Below are 24,899 nucleotides of genomic sequence, written 5' to 3' on the forward strand. Positions count from 1 at the left end.
AGGGCAAGCAGGTACTGGATAGTATATATATTTTATTGTAGTCCTGCAAGTGCATGGTGCCTTTCTTTCCAGCATTGGCTTCTGAAGCCCCCTCCAATCATCTCACTCAACATCCCTCCACTTCAAGAAACACCTTCAACCCCCCTGGCCCTGGCCCAGCTTCATGCCAGATTTCCATACCTTGGCCCCTGCCTCTTCCCTTCCCCATTCTAGTTCCACATCTGCAGGTCTATGTCCTCCTTACCTACTTTCCCCTGACCCTCAGGGGGAGCAGTAACACTGCCCTGGTGCAGAGGTGTCTCCTCCTACCAGTTCCTTGCCTCCGAACCAACCTAACCATGTCCTATCCATCCACGCCTCACCCATTCCCTAAAGCAACTGGACCCTTGGGTTAATGGATGCCCTTTGAAACCTCCTTCAGAAACATAAGGTTAACTCTCTGCCAACAAATGCCAAGAAGCTGGGTGAGATTACTCACACTTTCTTGGCTGAAAGAGGTTTTTACATGCAGCCGAATGGGAAGCCAGAGGCCTTCAGCGGGAGACAGAGGAAGCAGCTAGTATGGTCGCAGCTTCACCAGAGTCCTCAGGCTGGGCGCTTTGGTCTAGCATGAGCGCCTTGAACCACATGAGGCCCATGCTGTCTCCCTGGAAGCTGCAGTGAGACTGTAATAGAGCAAAGCATTTATGCCTTGGCTAATCTGGGACCTTGCACTGCTGTAACAGCTGCCTGTGCTGTTCTGCTGTGCTGGCTCAGGCACTCACCGCAGCAGTGTCAGCTGGGTTCCGCCTGTGGCCACACCACTCTAACACAGTGACAGCATGGTATCCTGAAGGTTCCTTTTCAAGAAGTCGATTTACTAATATTCTCTGTCACCTGATGCAAACATGAGGTTTCTCAAGAGCAGCTTGGAACACTCTCCTTCAATGAAATCCCTGATTTTGCAAAGCATGAAAAAGACACTCAGTTAACAATTAGAAGTTTGAACGCTAAAATCAGTGAGGGAAGCAAAAAGGCATAAAATAACTTTTGACATCACCAGAAGAAACTAGCCACAGTGAACAGTCATCACATACACGACAGTATTCCATACCATCCTTATCTGTTGGAGGAGGTAACAGCAGTCTAAAGAACAGGAACCACTTGCTAACAGGTACAAGACTGAAAAAAATATCTGAGAGACGCAGGTCACAGAGCAGTTGATCCTTCCAGCACTTGCCTAAGTATAAGTTTCACCTTTGATGCACATGAAGATTCTGCACAATCAGCATCTCTGAGCACAGAAAGAGCTCAGCACCCTTTAAGACTATACTGCAGACCATTTCCTCCACTCCATTACCTTGAGCTTTCTTTCTGCCACTCTTCTTTGTACCATCTGCAAACATGTGTGCAATTGAGTTGTACCAGCAAATGCACTTAAAGAAAGCCAGTGTTTCAGCTTCACAGAACAATCTTCAGGGAAACTGGTTTATATCAGCTTAGCAGCATTTATTTTGGAAGTGTCTGTGCTTTCATCCAAACAGAAAGCACCAACAACACAGTAAGAGCACCCAAACCCCACTAAGCCAACACCAGGATTAATGATAGCTCACAAAACACTGTTTCATATCAATCCACAGAGTAAAAAAAGTAATAGAAATTTTGAAAGGTACATAAATAGCAGAGAACAGCAATTGCATCACCAACATGATGCAAGTAGAAGAGAAGGTTGGGTAGTGTGGAAAAAGTCTTCTGTGTGAATTATTCACTTAGCTGAAATAATTTATCTTCCCTTTTCATCTTGCCCTGTTCAGGAAGAAAACAATATATTTGAGTATGGGATACCATACAGTATCCTCCACATACAGACAGCGCTTGCTTCCCACTCCAAAACAAGACATTCAAACTGGGCCAGCCGCATTAGAAAATTGAGTGCAAAAAGGTGGTTGTGTTTTACATTTTGAAATGTGAAAATCTGAGGTTCCAGAGGTGATTATAGACATTACATTGATCTTGTATCACTGACTTCAGCAATGCAATCTACCATCAATGATTTCAAAACCACAGCAGCAAGGATGCTTACCTGCTCCCCTATGGGCTCCACGTGCAAAATGTCTGCTCTGACCTGACTCAATGTCATGCAAGACCAAGATGACAGTATTAGTGCCACGTGGATGTGAGCAGAGAGCCACTCTTCAATCTACACACAATGCATGTAGCAATGGCTGCATTGGCTCCGTACTTAGAGCTCTACTCAAGGCTAGAAAGTACAAAACCCCTCTATGTGATCATGTTATGAAACCTTGTCATATTGCACATATGCAAAACAAAGCTGAACTTCCACTGCAGAAACAAATTTAGTTCAGACACTTCTGAATAATTGGTAACCTGAATATTTGTTAGTCAATGTAATGTCACTAGCATACTCATACAACTATGTCCTGCATTTTGGATGCCCTGCACCATTTAAAAAGTACTGGTATTTGAAAAGAAGGATGGCCCCACGCAGCTAGAGTACCTCAACCCACAGCCTCAGGCAACCCATGCAGAATCTGAGATGGCCAACAAGTTACTGGAGTACAAGGAGAAAATTATGGAGATATAGGAAAGTAGTGTAAAATAGAAAGCAGACAATGGAGGTCACTGCATGAAGGGGACTCTGAAATGAATCTGTACATACCAGTATTTCTGCTGAACAACAAGAAGACACAGGGTGTGAAGGGAGTAATGCTGTGTTTTCACAGAGGTAAGCTGTAATAGGTTTCCATCTTTGGTCTCAAACCTATGACAGCAATATTTTGTTTACTTGTATGATGCATCATTTGGGGTAATGTACCTATATAAATGTATGGACTTTTGAAAGAGCATTTTATGTTTTTAATTTTCAGGGTATAATTTCTTTTGTTTGTAGCACTCCCAGGCTATAGATTTCCTGTCTAGCATCTCTCTCGTGGTATTTAAAACTCCAGAGCCAAGCTACTCTAAGTCCTTACTGAGCCTACCACTTAGATGATAACAGGGATAACCACCAGCATATTGCCCAGAAAGGGCACCCCAGAGAATAAAGTCATCAAAAAACATCCAGCGAGGCAAAGGAACAAGGCCCTTCACATTAATTTAACAACCTACTATCCCCTAAAATCATTGTCAATACTAATCTATTTATCTAGCAACTAAACAAATGTATATGAGTTTCCTATGCAATAACACATTGATTAAACCTTAGAACATTTCAGGCAGGGCATATTTCTCAAATAAAAATCAGACCTTATTAAACCTCAAAGGAAATTCCACATAAACACACAGCATCAAAGAGCCAGGAGCATGTAAGTATTCGGTCTTAATTTTAGTCAAAATTCAGTGAGTTCTTTCCAGTTGTTTCAGTTGCAACATTTTCAGAAGCATAGAGAACTGCTCTTTGAGAGCTAACCAGTAAAAAGAGTGCAACTCTCCTTCTTAACACCGTCACATAGTAGCGACAATACATAGATTTTATGCCCTGCTAAATGTAAAATATTTTAGAAAAACAAAACCAGGAAACAAACTGGGATTTGGTCAAAAGTTCATGCTGGCTGAATCACTGCAGCGTGGAAACCACCAGCTCTAAAGATGGAAAGTCCGGAGCCATTCATTCCCTCAAAGAAAGAAAAATGTAAAGAGAAGGGGGGAAAAGGTATTTTGGCTTGCTGGTAAGCTCCCCTGACATCTGAAACACAGGAAAGGCTACCTGTAGATAGGTGCCTTGACCTTTTTCCTCCTCATCTCTCTCTGAGCAGGGCCAGCAATTTGATCTGCATCATAGTTTTTCATATTGGGTGCAGTGAGAATTGTTTAAATGTCGCTCCCTGACTCAACATGCAGAAATGCTGTAGGGACATGGCACTGCTTCTTCCCTCCACATCCTGCACCTACTGCCCTCTTCGGCTTTTACTCAGGAAAAAAAAATCTAATTACTAAATTCTACATACTTTACAGATTGAACATGGCCAGTTTCTAAGTAGAGATTCATTCAGACTTCTCTGGATTGCCTTTTGTTATCTGAGAGCTGCCAAGGAAATACTGCTCGGAAGCAATTAAGGCCGACTGTTCTTGGACAAAGACCTGCAACAATCAGCGTACTTAGCAAGGCAACACAGTCATTTTGAAAGAGGCCTGGAGAATCCTACACGTTGTTAGAATTTATCTTCACAACTGCTGTCAAGATCTAGTAAAGCTGTTTGTGTTCTGCTCGTGCATTTCATTGTCTCTCACAAGCCAAAATCTTACTAGCAAATCATTTTAGCAAAGTCAAAAGCCAAACTGTTGTGCATGCCCATTGCTTGTAGCAAGGGTAACGGTTCTTGACAATAACTGTGCATCTTTGGCATTCCTTGTTTTCAAAGTACTGGCATACATAAACATGCTATACTTGGGTACTAAACACATTTGTCTCAGCTAATCATCATGTTATTTGGCATAATCCTGTCACTAAAGTTAAGAATCTTACCAGCTTCCTGAAAGCATTCAGACTCACCCCATCACTCTATCTGCAGCAGCCTTTTGGCTGTGCTGGACGGGATGACCAAGAGCCACAGCACGAGAGGAATGTAACTGCTGCACGACAAGAGGGGAGCTAGTCCAGTGGCCAAACATTGTAAGCTGAGGAAACCCCAGATGGGTTCTGCAACATATTTCCTTACACAGACTTATCTACATCATTTATTCTCCCTGTGCCTCCGCTCTGTAAAATGGTACTTTTATATAACAGGGTCTGTGAGAATAAATACTGTATGAAGTGGCACACTGACAAGGAGCGTGGAATCTATGATAACTCCCCATTACCAACCAGTCATTTTTAACACTCAAAAATGAATGATTCCAGAGAATGTTACAGTGGAAGTGACTCACAAAAGACTGAAGAATCAACAGTTTCTCGAACTGAATTCAGTTTTGTGAGTGTAAGTTCTAAAGGGTTCATTTACCATGGTGATTCCATCTAGAAAGCAGTCTTTGAAAACTATAAGCAGCTTCCTACAGAGCAAACCGCTTGCTAGCAGCAATGTTAATTCATAGCACTGGTCACAACGACCAAGGAAGCCTTTCAACAAAGCAAAGCACGTTCCAGGATGTCCTGAGAAAAAGATCTATAAAAAGTGCACATCAAAAACCTGGGCCTCTTGTGCATTAGTTTTGCACACTTCTTAATGCAGCTGGTGTTACAAAGTGCTTCCAGCCCTGTCAAAATTTCATGGGCAATTTCATCAGGAGGGAATCCATTCTGAAATACTAAATTACAGTAACCTTAAGATAGGCACTAACTTTCCCGAGGTGTTCTTTACTCTGAAGAGAAGGCAGACAACAAAAAGCTTGAGCTAACTTCACGGTCACCTTGCGTATGTCTAAAAGCCATTTTTGTCCCTCTACCTTACTGAATAATATTGTTTCATTGGACAAAACCATCCCACGGTCTTCCTTTTAAGATGTATGTTAAGGGAACTGCATCTTTTTTACTTTTTGAAACATACCTACACAGACTTGCATCAATCATTCTCCCTTTCTCTTTCCTGGAGGGCTTACCCTGCACTACAGCTCCCGGTGACCTCTTCATGTGCTGTACTCCTCTGAGCTTTCACTGCTGTCAGCTCCACATGCTGCCAGCATCTGTAACATGAACAAGCACATGCTGAGTATTCCCTCTGCCCTGTCCCGTGTCACCACTCCCACCCTACAGTCTGGCAGGGTGCATTTACATTAGTTTTCAAGTTTGGTTTAGCAGTGTGCTTCTGAAGTCAGCCCCCTCAAATGCCCCACTTACCGTGCTTTGCTTTGCATCGCAGACCAGATCCCTCTCAGACAAAACTAAGCTGGAAGAGGTGCCCCGGCAGCACAGGCAACGCACAGCAGCTGCACACAGCGTGCAGTCCAGGGGGCCTTGCTAGAGCTGCAACTCGCCAGGTCCACTCCTAGTTGCTGCTTTACTTGCTTGTGTAGAAGTTGTCTTGGAGTATCAGCATTCATTCTCCTTCAGGGAAATATAACAAGCCCTTTCCACTCTGCATAACCATCCAAAACTCACATTGCTCCCCTCCACCCCCCCAAGAAAGCAGCCTGATACCTGTCTTTTCAGATATTCACCCAACCGGCACCTCCAGTGGATTTGAACTGTTACCATTTTGGACTACTCTTTGCTAAAACTGCCTGTCATCATTTAGGTCCTTGCTCCCCTGCCAGTATTCTGTCGCTTACCTCTTCCCTTTTACCTGTTTCTACTCTTCCTTTCTTTATTTTGGACTCTCTTGTTCTGTTTTATAATTTCAGTTATGAATAAAGCTTGAACTCATCGCTAACACCAAATTCATCTGAAATTAAAAACTCCTTCGTCTTCTGCGATTTCTTTGATTTTGTGTGACTGAATTTCTATGCAAGTTCTACCAGTGCAATCTGGAACTTCATGCTATCTATAGAGCAATCATCTCCTCTTATTTCTCAGTTTGCTGCAGCAGTCTTTTCCTTTGTGGGCCAACCCAGGACCCATGGAACTGAATGGAAGGACCTCATCTGTCTGCAACAGGCAGTCCCCTAACGCACTTAATGAAGTCATTCAAACAACTGATACTATTTATGTTAAATCTCATGGCTACATGACATTCAGAAATAACCATGTATGTTATGTGTCTTTTGCGAATACATTTTTCCTATTATACAATCTGAAAAAATACTGGGTTTGTTCTCATGTAATTGTAAGAATCAAATTTATATACAAGACCTTTAGAAAACAGAGACCCACCTCTAAATGCAAAGAACAAACATTTGCATTACCTATTTATATTAAAATATGCAGAAATTTCCAAAGTATTCAGTCAACTTATAAATTTTTATAACTTCTTCAAATTGTTAACATTTTTTTAACACACAGCATTATTTCAGCTTTGTGGAAGGCTCAATAACAATCTTTCTGGTCTGGAAAAAAGGAAAGAACATTATAATAAAGAATGCAGAATAAATAAAAACAAAACAGTACAAGCCGTACATCCACGCATACAAAGACAACTTTCATGGTGAGCTATAAGCAATTATAATAACACAATGTGCTGCATGTTGATTTCACCAGTGAAAAGAATTTCTCCAGTTATTGAAGAGTTTCCTGGCAGAATTTCAGAAAAAAAAATTCTGACATTCTCCCAATCTGACTTCTGTGCAATGCAAGTCATGCACATTTTAAACACCGATGAATAATACTGCCTTTCTTCTGCGAACTGTTAACAGCTGTAGAAACTATTATAGCCTGCTTAAAATCATGTCTCTGTAGTCAATACTCTCCAGACACTTAGCAATACTAAAGCTATTCCTGGGGCTAAATTAGAATTGCTATGTGAGTACAAAGTTTGATTTATGTTGAAATGAAACAACAAACATCTAATCTTTCCTTTTTTAAATAGCCATTCATATAAACACGAGTATCAGCTGCATAACTAGAAAGTGATACACTGAATTTACAGAAATTAGACAAAGGAAGACCACCCACAGTTACCTTCAAGGACAAAAGATTTGTCAGAGAGCAAGAGATTGCTGGTGAAGATACTTTGCACAGTCGTGGCTGCCCTAATGTTCTCATGGTGAGGCTGTGGTTTAAGAGAGTGATGCCTGATGAATCTCGTTTTTCAAGTCTCCTGAAAGACACAAAATTCATCAGCAGCCCAGTACCATACTGTGGTGATGCCCACCATCAGCTGCTTTCAGACTGATCACAGGCACAGCGGACTCCCTAATAAAATCGTTCAGATGCATCCAAGAGGAAGTCAAGGTCTCTGTGTGCTAACATCATTATTTTGCATCCCAAAGCACAGGTGGGAACAGGAGATATGCTCAGTTGTGGTTCCTCTGACATTTTTGAAACAATGATTGGGAAGAGTGAGGAGAAGACAAGTGGAACAAGAGCAAACACATATAAATTTCAGATATGTTCTATAGATTCACGTATATTACTAAGATGGGCTGAAAATACAGTTTTGATTCCTTACGCTAACAAACTGCCACCAAAGTTCCTTTATTTTTTCATACATCTTCACCTTTCAAGAAATGAAAACATATAAGTCAATACAATCAGATTTGTGGAGGGTTTGTGATCCCTGATAAAGACAGCAATTAATTCAACCAGTAACAATAATAAAGTGAAGGTTAAGCTAATTTGAAGACACTCCTCCTCCCAAAGAGTACCATAGATTGTTCAAGAAGACTTTAACAGCCTCAAATTAATGAGGCTGTTAGATTTCCCCAACATCATCTAGATTAATTTTAAATCTTCAGATGCTAAAGTATCTAGAAAGGTGAAAGATAGAAAGGTGAAAGTTGTTCAGCTCATTACTAGTTTTTCTTCTGTTGATAAATTAAATTTTTTAAAGCTTCACATTTGCATCTTCTAATCAGAGCTCTTAGGGAAGTCTCGGCGTACACCGGTATTTCCCCACATTGCACAGGTACACCTTCACCTTTTCCAGCAGACAGGCAAGCACTAGAATAGCCTGTCTGCCCTTCAGCTGCCCCAGATTTCATCAAACAGAGCTTTCCACGCACAGTCCCAGTGCCTGGCTCAGGAAAATGCTGCTGAGTTGCGCCTGTGGCAAGTTCGGTGCTGCTTTCCAAAAAGTGGCTGCTGTTAGCTCCACCAGCTAACCTGCACCCTGGGGACAGTCTTTGCTAAAAATGCACATGAGCGGTGCAGCTGCCCAAGGATAGGAACTCACTCTCGCTAAAACCTGCATTGCCCACCACTGTCATAATGGGACTATGCAAGACTGAGGACTCCAGAAGCAAAACAAAACTTGAAATTCCAAATGCAGACCTAACACAGAGCAGAACTGCCGTAAGTCTACTTGCAGGTAAAATTCAACTTCTTGTGTTGGGCTTGACAGCACTGTTATTTTTGAGAGAACTCCCTTTGACTTTGCTCAAGACCCCAGTTTGTGTTTACACAGTCTGACCCCAGGCTGCTCCCAGCCCTTTGCTTTTCTTCCTCCCTGCTCACTTTCTCACTCCCTCCACTCTTCTTATTCCTTTTGTTCGTGCGTCTCCTTTTCTTCTCTATGCTTTTAGCCTTATCCCATGCTACCCTCTGGGCTAAGATCTGTCTCCCTGGGAGGGCTTTGGATGCTGTAACTCCATAATCTGGGATAACACTCAGATTCAATCGTAGTAAAGCTGACCCATACCATTAGGTCTCTCTTGCCAAGTATCCTCTGTCCTTCCTCCTGCCTCTTTGAACGATCTCATCCTGTCTTTATTTAGTATCTGTAACTTCACTATCTTCTTGTCCTTAACTATTGGCCTACATTTCATATTTGCTAATTTTGCCATACTTAGACTGAGAGCTCCTACAGGCAGAGTAAACTTGTTGGATTTTTCCTTCCCTTGTCTATAAAATGTTTTCCTGTAACAATGGAAAGAGATGATCGGAACACTAAAACATACGGAAGGAGAAGGTGTGCACATAAGGGGGAAGAGGACCCATCATTTTCTTAAATTTTGATAGGTACCTAAGAAATAATTTTTCTTCCCTCCAAAAATGCTGACGATATGCAACGCAAAAAAATATTGTTTAGAAAAAAAGCATAAAAAATGCACCAAGGTTACTAGTAGCCATTATATCCTTTGGTCTGGGAATTTCAGCTGGGCTCTGATTCTTAATTCAGCACAGTCACAAGGCAACAGTGTAATTACAATCCTCTGGGGACTGCAAATGAAAAAATAGTTACGTTCAAATCCACTGATTTCCAAGGTCACAGATTTGAGATCAGGGCAGCAGGGAACCAAACAGCCTTACAAAACTTACAAAGTAAGTACAAATCATGCAACTAGGAAATTCTCATTCAAAATTCAAAACGCCAGCCTGATTTGCTAAACACAATGGTCAGTAGTTCCACTGAACTGAGTAAGAAAAATTAGGCTGTGGATTACAAGGGCAGATAATTTACAATGGGAGGCTGACAGTGGACCACATGGAAAATTCAGTGGCTTGGACACACACAAACTTAGAGAGAGGGTGAAGCAATGGCTATTTTGAGAATCGCTACTAGGCACAAACCAGCATACTGCTATGGAGTGCTAATAACATAAGTGACATGCACTAATGGCTGCAGCATAGGCAGAAAAAGTCAAATAACCTTGTGATATAAAAAACAGATTTCAAGTGATTTCATCCATCACAGAGAAATTAAACAGAAAAATCCCCAGCACGTAGGCACACGGTAAACGTGAGAACAGAGTTTCCCTTCCCAGCAACGGATCAGGAAGATCTGATCTTTGGCACTAATTCTGGAATGAGACATCTTTTACAATAGGTTACCTCCTTACCTGCCTGTGTGTAGAAAAGTCACTGATAACTAAAAAACTCTAAAGCAACCTTCTGTGCTGCTTTTCTGTTATAATCATTACGCTCCGACTGCTCAGAACTGAATGGTATCTGGTATCACTATCCTAACACATGTAACTATCCATCCAGACAATTACATTGTGCCTCTCACAGTGGGGAGGGACTACGAACACTTGGGGCAAACAGCACTGCTAACGCTTCCCATTTTGGCTGGTATCGCCTTGCTAGTGCAGCCCACAGGCAGGTGCTGTCATTTCTGACAAGGCTGTTGGGTAACAGTGACAGGAATCTGTCAGATGCTGCCCACACACAGGCCATGTCCCACACGGCACGCTGACCTCCTCCAAAGAAGTTTCATTTTAAAATTCTACTGAACATGTTACAAATACCAGCCGGCACCAAGCGATGTATTGCAGGGAAAGGGAAAGGCGTAACAGTCAAGACAAAACAATGGGGAAATACCCTCTGAGGGCAGCGGTGGGCTTGCCAGACCTCGTGCTGTGCTTGGTTGGAGAAACGGGTTGGATCTCTGTGACGGAGGGACACTTGGCCCATCGAACAAGGTAACATGCAAAGGTACCTCTGTGCTTCTCACGCAATGCCCTGACCCTGTGGTTGCCAGAATATTAGTGCTGTCATAAAGATGACTTTAAAGCAGCCTCAGGCTTTGCCAAGAATAAACCACAAGTGCCTTTACCTTCACAAGATCATATTCACACCATGTGCAACTCCTTTTTCCCCAGAAAAGGGGGGGACAGAAAGAGCTCTGTGCCAATGCATAAGAGGATGCATGTTAAAGACCTTTGACATTGACTTGATACAACCACACAGCCTGCCATCTGTTCTTCCCTTGGACAAGGAAATTCTGAAGGACCTACTTACTCCTGCTTCCTGCCTTCATTACACCACTTGAGGTGCAAAGCTGATGGAGGTGAACAACCAGTTACGTTTCCTAGGCAGGCAATAAAATATTGGAGGATCTCTACTAGCAGATGAGCCTTTGCACACCTAGCCATGACAGCTCAGAGCACTTCTGCTCCCGTGCAAGAGGTTATCAGACCCACAGCACAGCTTTAAACTTTAAGCTAAGTTATTGGACTACCCATCAAAGCCTGTGAGACAAACGTATGTGCTCCCTCTCCCTGCCCTGCTGCAAGCAAGCTCTGCACTTGGATCAATTGGATAGGTGGCAATACCTTCAGCTACACAAATAGATTTGGAAGAGCTCTTCTGCAGCGCACTGGGAGCTTGGGTACAGTATGCAATGAGGTAATTTCAGTATTGTCTCTTTAACGAAAAGAAAAGGCCCTGAAATTACTTTTGCTTTTGGAAATTATATTAAGACCAGTGCAGAAACTGGTAGCAGAAAGAGATTCATGAACACCAACAAAGTGATTCACCAGCCCCTCACTAGGAAGTGCTATCATTGCACCACGTCTCCCTGAGAATGGCACAAGAGACAGGACAGGACAGGAAAGGGCTGTATTCTCCAAAAAAGAAAGAAGTATTAAATCTGCAGGTGTGGGCAGACAAACAAGAGGGGACAAATTGTCAGTGCTCTGGGCAGCGAGTTAGGTGCCCAGCATGGTCACTATCAGATGCTTGTAAGCACTACGGAAAAATACCAGAACATTTCCAGTCTAGTCTGGGATAAATTGCAAATTCTGGGTATATTGTACAATTACACCACAGCCCAACCAGATTCTTCTCAACCTGATCCATCCTTCCAGCCACAAACAGTAAAATCCTTTCTTGCCTCCTGCTTAGCAGCCAAATACCAAGCGTGCTCTCACATCCTCTTACCTAACTCTGTCCCACATTCTTTGACCCACAATATTGCCTCCGCACCCCAAAATGGGCTCTCAGCCTTGCCAGGGATCCATACACTGTGTACACACAGTATACACTGCATATACACTGCATATACACTGCATATACACTGCATATACACAGTATGCCTGCTCCACCCCTCTGCCCTGCCCAGCGACGTTACCCAAGTGCTCCAGTGCTTTGCAGGTCAAAAGGCACAGGACTGCTGCACATCTAGCTGGCCCAGGGAACCCCAAAGCACTTCCCTGTGCTGCACTGATTCTCGCCTTGGGGCTCACACTAAGGAGAAGCTGAATACGTGTATGAAGCTACTGGGGAGCAGAAAGCAAGGGAGGTTTAGGTTTCAGCATGTGTGTGCGCCACATGTTGTCTTCAAGAGTGACACAGTGGGTAACAGGGTTTTTTCAGTTCTTAAAATGTACCTCGTGTTGGACATGACCATGCTCTCTGCAGTTATTCTGGGCGGTATCAGCTTGTCAGCACCACAGAGCCCTAAGTGTGCTGCACTCTGCATGCCTTGGAATCAATGGTCTGCCCCTTGCAAAGCAGGCAGCAGCAGGCTTGCAGCTGCATAGCTACCAAACTGACAAACTGACATCACCCAGATTAAGAGGATTTTCTTTCGGTTAATCTTACTCCTTTCTCCTCAGCCTGCCCTGTGTGCCAAGAGGTCAAAGTACTACGCCTCCAGTTCACTTCATAGTGATGCTTCTCCCTCCTCGACAACTCTCCTCTCAAAAAATCTACACTTACAGCACCTAACATCACCAGCCCCAAGCATCTGAAAGACAATAAAACCAGTGCTTCTTGCCTCCCCAGCCTGCTGCCCAGCTATGCCAGAGATGAGGGAGGGACACTTGAATGCAGGGAACTGCCAGAGAAGAGAGTGGCAGGTTTTTTAATCACTCAGCTTCTCCAAAAATCCTTTAACTCTCTGTAGGAAGACTGGTGGGCCTGCTGCTGTGCAGACCTGCTGGCCCACAGCACACCAGAGGTTAGTGTCAAATCAAGGCTTTAGGAGCTATCACAGAGCAGCACTGGAGAGGTCATCTGCAAGGAAGAACAAGTCCCATGCCATGTAACATGAAAGCAAGTTATAAGTATTTATTCTGCTATCACTCCTAAACCCCCAGGGACTGGCCTTTTAATGTAACTCACATCCTCCAATCTAGTAACCTCCGTTCCCTGGAGACGTTCCTGGTGCTGTAGATGCATAGACAGGGCTTAGAGCTGAGCAGCTCTGGGAATTCTGAGGTATCCAGCCACACTTGGTGCCAGCCAGAGCAATGCAGGACTCCTCAGCCAATCCACCTGCTTCGCTGGGTTCACCTAGAAAAGCAAGCCAGCCACCCAGCAGCTTTCCAGCTCAGCCCTCAGTCACACCCAAGCAGCAGAGTGGAAGGAAAGCTGCTCCCTCTATTCCAGCAGTGCCCGCAGGCTCTGGCACGCTGACCGACAGCGCCTGTCCCAGACACCCTGCATCTAAAAGGACAGATAGTCAAAGGGAGGAGGCACACACCAAGAGGGAACTTGATTGCATGACTTCTCTGTGTGGCTGGGCATGAGAGAGACCGTATTCTTGATATGGTTTCAGTGTTCCTGTACATCAGACGTGATCATAGGGGAACTCAGTCAGCAACAGAACATGGAAACGCCCCTTCCTTCAGCCAGACACACTATCCTTGTTGTGTGTATGTGGGACTCCGTCAAAGTCATGGAGGCGCGCCCCAGAGACAGCAGACTGGAAGAGATCACAGATACCTGGTTTATATCAGTTACCCAGAAAAGTGAATGGTCCAACTCTTCTGTGTAGTTTAAAACCTCACATACCACAGGAACAGAAGCTTAAAGTCCACATCATACTTTACTTTGCATGTGCATCTTCCAGTGATGTCAACTGGATGCGAGCTTCTGATGCTCAGCCAGTGCTACTTTTGCCAGAAAGTATTTTCAAACCTACCCCATCAGCTCTAGGCTCATGCTTATGCCCCAACAAAATCTGATGTCTCTCCACACAATCCACACTTGCACTATACTTTTACATCATAGAAGGGGGGTGGGGGGAAGCTTGCAAAGTAACATTTACTTTGTCAAATTCTGAAGGTTTTCTGAAAAGTGAAAGCATTTTTAAATCTTGGCCTCAGGAAAAATGTCCTCTGCTCTCAGGAGTTTGAATGGGACGGCCACATTTCTAGGCATAAGGACAGCTGATAAACTGCGGTGAGATTACCACAGCTCCCAACAGGTATCATTTCACCACAGGGCATGAGAGCAGAGTTCCTGAAGTTCAGCTGGTTCCTGAAGCACAGCTGAGGAGTGACATTGTGTTAAGCTACAGCAACGTGATTGCTTCCAATAGTCTCTTTTATATTCCAAGGGATAAACTATCCTTGTTCCAAGGCATGGGTCAAAATATTGCAAGAAATGCAGGACACAGAACAGAAGAAAGGTTATTTTCAACTTGTTAGGCTTCTCACAGTTTTCAGATGCTGCACACAGATTTAACCAGTTTGATCATTTTGGTTACATCAGAACATCTTTATATCAAAACAACAAACTTCTTGTTTTTACATCCTTTTTTTTAAATTCTAGTTATATGCCACCCCCTTGAAGTAAAATAGCTCAGATTCACACATAAAGATTGAGATGAGATAATGGAAACAAAAAAGAATGAATCAACTGGTTTTGTACACAGAATAAGCATCTATAGTTACAAATCAGCCTATGCGCTGACTCTGCCTTGAGTTACGTTACACACTGGCCCCTTGGATCCCAGGGCTTGAAATCACCTTTGCTCTCTCTGTCACAGGTCAAGTACAGCTCAGCCAAACCAGGAAATTGGTGCCAAACAGTTTGTATTTCCTACAATTAAATACTGAATTCTCCCTTTATAAGTCGCTTAGGAGTCACACTTGCACAATTATTTGCATACACAGCCACTTTATTTCAGGCCCAAATATAAAAAGCCATTAACAGTTGGCCAGATTCTGCTCTCACTTGCCCTAGTGCAAAACCACGTCATTTCCACCAAGCTCAGCGGAGCTTGAGTTTCGTACCACACATGGAAGAGCAGAACTCCTTTTTCACCAAGGCAACTTGCATCACCAGTGTGCTGCCATGCCCGCAGCACACGTGGCCTGGAGCTTTCTGTTCTGCTGCACACACTGCCTCCCCTGCTCACCGTCCTTCTCACTCCTCTGCAGTCCCACCATACCCCTCGCGGGCCTTTACTTTAAATGGACAGACCAGAGCAGGTTACTTATTCCCCTTAATTCATTAGATTTACAAGAAGCACGCCAGCTGAGTAACACTGAACAAAGACAAAATTGTTTCTACAGTGTATTTACACACAATAAAATGAACCAACCAAGCAAACAAACCGTACACAACATGCCCTGTTATTAACTGAAACCAGAAGAAACTCTCTTCAGTACTTCCAGTGCTTATAAATGCATGCTTATGTCCTAAGTAACCTAGAGCTTCCGGCAATTCCTTAGTCCTAAAAGCTTTGAGCCAAGTTTTCTCCACACTATTTACTCCCTGGAGCTCACAGGAGGTAACAGGTAACTGGTCTCCAACCCTGTTTCTTCAGAGCCCTCTGCACTGAGGGCACGTTTTGCTTATTCTCTCTGACTGACAGATCACCTGGTTTAACTTCTCCTGGACCGCCTTCATTCGCTATACGTGTCACAGCCACTGTCACACTCTCAGGCACGGTATCATTCCCGGTGCAACACCCGGCTGGTGAGGGACAGGCAGCATGGTGCCAGGGGGCACCAGGAGCTGCGGCACTGGGAAGCAAGCACTCTGCTGCCAGTCAGGAGGCAATTCCAATGAGCACGAGCATGCACAGCAACAGTCTAAGATAACAGAAATCTTAATCCTGCTGTCCCTGCATGCCTGCAAGAGCTGGGTTCGGAGTCACCGTTCAGCTCTTGTACAGATCCAGTGTTTACAGTTCATAACCATTGCTTTGTGCTTTTGTTTCTGGTGATGTAAAAAAGCAATTCCCAGTTACCAAATGTGAGCGTTTGCAACCATGATGAGGTATGTCCAGAGGCACGGCTCTCGGTATGGAACACACAGAGCTCACTGGCCAAACAAGCTCTCGCTCTTCCCAGCAGGCAGCCTGACCCCGGTCGTGATTCACACGCTACCCCACGCAGCAGCATCCCGCAGGATTCTGTGTCCTGCCGACAGTATTCTGCCACTTTGCGTGACCATATCAACAGCCACATAGCCTGAGAGGCACACTCACCCGAAACAATTCCCCTTGCATAAAGGGAAAAGTCATTTATTCCACAAATACAAGGCACCGTGAATCACCCCAGCTTGACTACTGATCCATGTCAAAAAAGTGCTCGTTTCAAGGGCCCTCTTCTGCCACCCTTCCACTGAACAATTTAATTGAGAGGAAAAACTTGACATGCCACAGCACAGTATTTCTGACATTAATTCATGTGGGTTTTTTTCCGCTACTAGAACTCACGGGAGCAGAAGATTGTCACATTTTTCAAGTGGGAGATGCCAAGATCTGGGTTTCGACTCTCTGGTAAACCTGGAAAACAAGACAAGTGGCCAGCTCCTCTGTGGGCGAACCCGCAGCGACTCAGCTAAGCGTACGTAGATGAGGCGAAAACCCAGAACAGAATCAGACAATCCCGTTCCAACTGTGTACAGCCACATTTGTAAACACAGAAACTGGCCATTATTTTTTAAGTGGAGTATTATCATCTTAGTAAAGCTGCAGTATGGCTCCATGCATTCAGCGTTGTAATTCTCAGACAAACTAGGGTAAAAGCACATCATATGTACAAAACAGTTCTTATAACTGCTGGGCAGGGACAACTGTAAGGGCACTTGGGCAAGCTCGCCTGCACCTTCTTGTATAAGGAATCAGTAGCTGGACACTGTAACATACCGTTTCCCTACAATGCAGTCCACTATCAGCTACAGATCCTTCCGTTCTGCCTCAAATACCCATATGCTGACACGGTGTAAATACATGGTTTACATGTATGTTTTATTTAGCACAAAACAAGGAGCAGTGGTGCATGTAGCATTTGGTTTTAATACCGTACACACACAAACATAGATGCAGGTAAGATCGAGATATCAGGTACACATGGGAAAGAATTTTTTTTTTAATATTCTCTCAAATATTTCTCACCATTACTGGAAACCTTTCCGAAGTCTCCCTAGTAGCATCAGTACAAGTCCAAAAGGTCACACGAATGAGGCCCTCACTCCCCCTGTACACCAGGATGAACTCACCCCAACACACTGCAACAAGGATGAAGCTTTTAGCTTTAACTCAAAAGGACTACAGCCTACCACAGGAAGACAGCAGAACAGATCAAAGGCATCCCCAGAGACTTAGGTGAAAAAAGTACCCAAAGTTACTCAGCTGTTTTGTGGACTTACGGTTCTGTTGGCATCCTCATACAGTGTCATAAATGTAACTGCATACATAAAAATACAGTCACAACCCTGCCACGAGTTCCATGCGAACAGCTCTCTGTAAGCAATGTCAGCTCCTTCTGTGTGCAAAGCCTTGCCTATACAGGGCTGCCTGCAGGATTAGGACTATAAACTATATACATAAATGCTGGTAAAGTGTGTTTACATAATATGTAAATAGGTAAAGAAAAGTACATTCACACCAACTACTGAGGAAAGAAAACAAATCATTTTTCTACTGCTAAAAGTACTGAATCACTTACCATCTGGTTTGGGAGAAAAAAAAGACTCAGTCCTATTCAGCTACGAAGAAAATCCTGTCTAAAAAAAGTAATCACATGCTAGATCCCCCTAAGTTCAATTTCCAGTCATTTTAACATGGAAACATGGAGAGTTTTGTTTTCCTGGAGGGGAAAAAAACCCCACCCAACAGAAAAAAACAGAAGGATGCGTGGCTTTTTAGGCCCTGTCCTGCAAGCTCTAAATACTTAGCTATGAGGAACAGTGAAAGCTCTTTTTCAGGAAAAAGCTGAGCGTCTGCATCAATTTCTGCTGGAATGCATCCTAATTTTCCAAGAAAAATCTGCCACACTTTTGCAACCATGCTGTGAAATGTGCAAGTAAAATATCTGAGCTAATTTTCCTTTATACCTTCATAACTTTGGGGTTTTTTCCTCAATCATCTGAAGAGAGACCTATGAACACTGTAGCATAGTGCAGAAGTGGCATCTACTGACAAGCATATTATTCTAACTGAAAAAGAGCATGTGGTCCTCTAAACGCGGGCAGTACTAGAGCACAACTAGCAAAGGTCACGTTTCTAGCTTTGATAAGCATTTGTTATTTCCCAGCTTGTGACTTTTCACTGTGTCCTCAAACATACCATTAAAATTACGTCCTTCCTTTTTAAAGAAACTGAAATTTTTTATATCATCATTTCAACCCACACTTCAAAACCTAGCCTACACATAGCACTGATTTTCCAAATGCCTTTATATGTGCCCTTTAACGGTTGTTGATCCCGCAACTGCATGTCATGGAACCAAACCGTCCCCTCCATGCCTCGTTCCCTGCACGTTCAAATACCAACTCACCTCTGCATGCTGCCTCTCTGACCTCATACACTGACATCTCACTCACACTGACATCCCTTCCTTCCTTCTTCTTCCTCACCATTTTCCTCTACTAACCAATTGCCAACATTTTCTAATTCATGTTCTTGTATTTTCATACTTTTGTCTTGGAATTAAGTCAAATCCTGGTTGAAAACCACAACTTTAAGAGAGATCAATACCGCCGCATGGGTGGCTGTAGGAGTCCTGTGGGTCCTGGCCTTTTCCTTCTGCTTCCCTCAGTCCACCTCTCGTGTTCAAACACTTGCATAAAATTTTCCTCCTCCTTGTGGAAGCCACAAGTTTAATACAGACCCTTTACCTATAGGACAAAGAAGGATTTTACTGGATTAACCTAAACACTACAAGCACCTGAAAACACCGAAAGAAATTTCTCTGTCCCACTAAATACCCACTAAATTTTACTGTGCACTACTTCTTTTGCTGAACACTCTTTCCATGAAAAAAATGTATCATTTATTTAAAATAGAAGAATGTTCCTTGACTATTCCTTAAAAGATACTTATTCTTTCCTTCTTAAATTTAGCACTATTGATTAACCCTGTATAGATCCCCACTGGGATAAATTTGATCCCGAATGGTTAAAAAATGAAATAATTCTCTCTTGTTGAAAAGAGATCCTTAAAACGATATTTTACACATATAACCAAAGGCAATCAGGTTACTATGGCTTCATGCACTACTGCTTATCACCTGTGTGACCATATGCAGTCCTTACTCGTGACTGCAAAAAGGAATGGCTTAGCTTAAGGGTAGTCTGTGCTAAAGTGGTTCTGGCAGCGAGGGAAGGCTGTGAGTGAGCACCCAGCAGGTTACAGTGACTCAGCTGCACAGCACTAACTCTTTAAGCCACATAAGCTGGGTTATTTTAGAACTTGCTAGTCAGGTTGCCTAAAAGTTGGTGCGTGATCACTACTTAGCATAGCACAAGCAGTAGGAGACCCACACCTCGTGCCTTCTGGGACCCCAGAATTAGTAAACTATCTACTTGCAACCCTCAGGCTCTAACAGAGCAGAATCACACCCTACCCTAGTACAAAAGTGCTTATACACCACACCTAGCTCCAGGCAGGCAAAAGTAAATACGGCCCTGAAGTCTGCGACAATGGGAGAACAGACACGCAGAGAGAAACGCAAGGCTCTCCCTGCAAGGGAGCAGCCTTCCCCATCACTGCCCCACAACGAGGACACTGAGTCTTCATACGCTGAGCGGGCCCTTCCCCTGGGCCGCATCAAGGCCGCCTTCCCGTGCCGTTTGAAAGCCAGCTGCTGAGGGGAGGGCTGGGGGCCAAGGGAGCTGCTTCCAAACAGAGGTGACCTTGCAAGCTTTCTCCCACCCTCCGGTTTTCCACCGAGTGGCCAAACGGGACCCTCGGGATTCTCTGAAAAAGTAACAGAGAAAAAAAAACACGTGGAGTTTGGCACTGATGTCAGAGGCTGGAGGGGCCCCATGGGTCTGGCAGGCAGTGACAGAATTCAAAGGACCTACAGGGAAGCAGTTTCTACAACAGCGGAGGGCCAAAAGCGCAGCCAGCACCAGGTGGCCGCTCCCTGGCGTAACGGTGGTGCCACCACAGCACCCCGCACTCACCGCTGGGCATCAGGACCGGCCCCAGGTCCTCCACTTCACCAGTAACCAGACAAACCCCTCATGCTAACAAAGCAGCGGGACTACAGCCAAGCATGACTTTCATTCCGTACCAGCTATCCCAGGAAAGAGGTTTCAACTTTCCCAACAGGTAGTGTCAGCATTTAAATTAACAGGAATTTATATCAATAAAATGATAAATGACTTCTATGCATTTTCCTGGTTTTCAATGCACTTATGTAAAATATCAAATAATTTTAATATAGCCAGAAATAAAGATATGCAGAGAAGAAATCACAAGTAAACATACCACACCTTTAACGGTGCCTTTTCTGCTGGCACTTAAAAGACTAAAAGTGATGGTCCAAATGACAGTGTTCCATACATTGTAAGATTAACCAGTTTAATCAATGATTCCCATTTATTTCTAATTACATTCTTCATAACAAAGTATCCATACGCATTCCTGTTGATATTTTATGTTGAAAGTTATGCCAGTAATAAGAAAGAGCGGCAATACACAGCTTTTTGTGGACCAGAATTACACTTGCAAATTGAGCTGTGGGTTTCTTTCATCTCAGTAACTAAATCTCAGTAAATCTTTTTTTACTTTCCTGCCTGTATCTGAGGACTCAGGATTATGGACACTTCAACACTATTCTTGAATATATTTTTTAAGTTTTAGGCATAGAGGTCATATTTTTCCCAGATTATATAGTTGGAAAACACTAAAGATAGATGAAAAACTTAGAAAACTCAAGTAATAACTCTTTCTACAACCATCAGGGGATTTCTCCCGCTCACTCTCTCCATTTTTTGTCACTGCTGCATACAGCTGGCAAGTGCCTCGCGCAGCTCCACAGCTGCAGTGGCCGAGGGTGACAGCACGCAGGCAGGCAGCGCTGGCCAGAGGTACCCTCCTGCAAACCACACGTCGAGAAGGGAGCGCACGAAGGGAGGGCAGTTTCTAACCACACTGGTAAACTCCTTCTTCCTCACATCCAGGATCGGTCCTAGACAGTCAGAGAGGTCAGAAGGAATAAGGTCGTGACTAACCCACAGCATCCTCACCGCAGCCTAACCTGGGCGGTGTCAGAGTCATCAAGCACAGACCCGATTTGCACCACTGGAAAGCATGAAACCAGTGGAGCTAAACTCAGAAGATCAGAATGAAGCTTATTATCTCTGCAAATTCATGCACAGGGAGTTGCACACTGCACAGCCTTTCCTACTCTGAGTCACTCCAGCTCCTGCTCTAGGCTGTTCAGTAGCAAACTGCCAATAAAACTCATTAATGGTGTGCTCTCCATATAGAAATAGTGCATTTAACGGAGAGGCTACAACAAATGAAGAGTGAAGCGAAGGGTGAATGATGTGGTTAATGGAATACAGGATGCGTGTCAGTAATGAAGTGGTAAAGGTGGGTGGGAGTCTTGATGTTACATATATCTGCCTGAAGTTTGGTGTATATGTATGAACCTAATTCGCCTTTTAATTTCAGTACAGTTATATCTAGCACTCCTCTGTATTTCAAATGACACATAAATTCTCTGATGAATAACTGATAACCAGCTTTCTTTTACGTAAGCCATTACTGGAGAGCCAGCAAATATTACAGGCATGTTTGTCTCCTCTCTTTTTAGTCTTGTTCTCATCTGAATCGCATTTGGCTAGCATTCGTACCTATCTCCTTGACTGGTGGTAGCAGTAGCGATATAAAAAAAGAAATCTATATGCCCTTACAGAACTGGTGGCAGGAAAAGTGCAAAAAAGATGTTCTTAGGACAAAAAATAAGAATCTGCATCAATGTAAACACGCATCTGCAGTTGTTGGCAACATTCTAAAACAGGATGGTTTCTGTGCTGGCTATCCAAGTTCTACACCTTGTAAAATATTCTAGCATCGTAACACAACATTTAATTACAGCTAACAACCGACCTTCTAAGCAGGTGGCTGTCTATTCAAGATTGTCGTTTTACCTGATGGTTACAGCTAATTCCAAATTCTCAAACCAAATTAAGAGGATCTGGGAAGCAACTCCTAGAAGAAAGTGAAAATGAGCAAGGGATATTTTACAGACTCTGTGGGAATTGTAATACTTAATGGCAACAAAGAAGTGAAAAGCTGAAAAACTGTCAGTCCCACAGAAGAATTCAGGTAGAAAGGAGAAGAGCCTAGAAGAAGGGGGAGGGTGGGCAGGAGAAAACAGCTGTAACACTTAACATATTCTCTTTCTGTGTGTGGGGAAGAAAACAAACACAGCAGGAGACCAAAACCATAACCTGAACCTGACCTTCCTCACACTGGTCGGATCACAAAACCACCGGGCTGAACTTTGGTCATTGCATCACCACCACAAAGCAGTCTAAAAGCCCAGCCGAGCAACTACACCATGATTATTTTTTTTGCCTTCACGCGCACTCAAGATGGTAGAGGCCAGCTAAGAATCCATCCTTTCAGAACAAAAAAACGTGTCAATTTGTCAGTTGGCTGGGCAGCCTTGCTTTTCCTTCGAGGTTTTGTTGGTTTAGGGGTTGTTTTTTTTTTTTTAAATATTACTGCACTGCAAGGTGTGGGTGTGATACAGCATTAAACTGGAATGTTAAGTGCCAAGGACGTATTTTTGCCTGTATCTGTTAGAAATGGAAATCAATACAGTAGTTAAAAACATTGAGGATCACAAGGTGATCCATTATGCAAAATATAAACCTTATCAGCGACATAACGTGGCACTGGCAATGTTCACATAAAGATGTTCTTAAAATCTTGATAAACACCCTTGTACACAGGAGGTGTGATTCATGGTTTACTGAGTGATAAGCACTAAAAGGATCAATTAACTCACCTAATATCACCCAGCAAGTCAAGATCAGAACTCAGGATCCTGGTTTTCCATGCCAATCTTCCTTACAACCACACGTTGTAAGCCCACAATGTCCTACCAATACCCAACATTTCTGTTTCCACAAAACAGCTTATTTTTGTGCTGCACAGAAAGAGAACCAGTGTGTTCAAAAGTGAGCATTCTAGCAATCACTTGCAAGCATAAAACATAATTGCTGAGGCAGGACGCAAATGGATGGCTTAAGCCAATAGAGAGATAATTTATCATTATCACTGATAAAGATAACTGCCAAAAATTCCAGTCCATACATCTGTAAATAAATAGACTGTCCTGCATTAGGGGACTGAATAGTAAGAGCACACTGAACACGGACCCTTCCAAATCCCTTGGCTTCTGACAAAATGCCAATTGCCAATCAATACAGCAATGGTGAGACTGTCGGTGTCCTCAGCAGTTCACTCCAATACAGGAAGGCTCACAGGCCATTAAAGACAGCAGGGCTCAACCCAAGACATCTGCCCCCTCATTCTAAGCATCCTGCCAAGCAGCCCTGTTCCTGCGAAGTACAGAAATGCCACCTGATCTTCACCTTGTGCTTGCAACACTGGCACTGGAGAGAGAAATTACTTAGAACATCAGTGTGTGAAGATGAAACGGACGAAGATTGCAATGCTTTACAGCTTCAGGTGGAACTCTAAAGGAGCAACTCAAATGAACATCCTCCTCTACGAAGAGGAAGCAACAATGCCATTACCTAAATGCGCGTTCTGTGCACCACTTGTTTATAGGAGGGAAATAGGTTTGGGCAGAGAGACTGAAGTCACCAATCTTTGTTTACACTGTCAGTGTTTAATCTTCTACTGGGCCATCACATGTCTGCAACATCTATGTCTTTAATTCACGTATAATGTATGTAATAATACTGTAAAGCGACACAGATCTTACTTAAGTTTAATGCACATCTTAAGACCTGTATTTGCCTTTCATCAAGAAAACACATTGGTTTACCTTGTTTCTAAACTAAGTTTTTTAACTTGTGGGCTGCAGCCACTGGAGTCCTATTTGGTTGAGTACTGTCATTCAGCTGTTTTTCAGAATCTAACCAGGTGGGCCTAGACCTACCACAGTACGTCGGTGCTGAACACTTGCTTAAATAACTGAACTCAAGGTGGTACGAGTCCGTATATTTGTGTGACCACTGCCTAACTTTGTTTATCCCAGCACTAACAGGTCGATTTCCAAACCCAAGTATTTTCTAGGCATGGTCTGCTATGCACAGTCATAGAAAGAAGGTGACAGGATCATTGCCACAAATATATAAATGAAATAAAACGTCGCATGTAACGCCCTGGCAAAATAAATGCTGTACCCTTTTGTACATCAGCCTGGAACAGCCACGTGCAGGCTCCACCAGGCTGGAGCCGAGCCAAGAGATTATCCATGCTTTCTGTCACACGTGGATTCTCTGAGGACCAGCGTCTGGAACTCCATGTGCTCATTCGATGTTCGTCTGCGGTTACAGATAATGAACCAAGATACAACCACGCTCGAGAGCGGCTGTAAGGAGACACGTCAAGGACAGCGCGTGCCATGCAGCAAGACCTCGGGCCGGTGTTCCAACCGGAGAGGCGGTGCCGGGAAGCTGGGAAGTGATCAACGTGCCAAAGTGGCTTAGCAATTAGTGTCCGACACCGAACTGTTATCCAGTCTGTGAC

General features: G+C 43.6%; 1 protein-coding gene across 1 annotated transcript in view; it reads right to left on the bottom strand.

Moving 5' to 3' along the window:
* Nucleotides 1-24,899, bottom strand: part of RTKN2 (rhotekin 2) — a 201,605-nt gene extending 176,706 nt beyond the window's left edge. Inside the window, 2 exon segments of the mRNA XM_080402759.1 lie at nt 5,536-5,619; nt 5,774-24,899. Of these exon segments, the coding sequence (XP_080258885.1) occupies nt 5,536-5,619; nt 5,774-5,790 (101 nt within the window). The 5' untranslated portion in view covers nt 5,791-24,899.

This window comes from Falco punctatus, assembly GCF_963210335.1.
Source record: "Falco punctatus genome assembly, chromosome: 9".
Classification (NCBI taxonomy): domain Eukaryota; kingdom Metazoa; phylum Chordata; class Aves; order Falconiformes; family Falconidae; genus Falco; species Falco punctatus.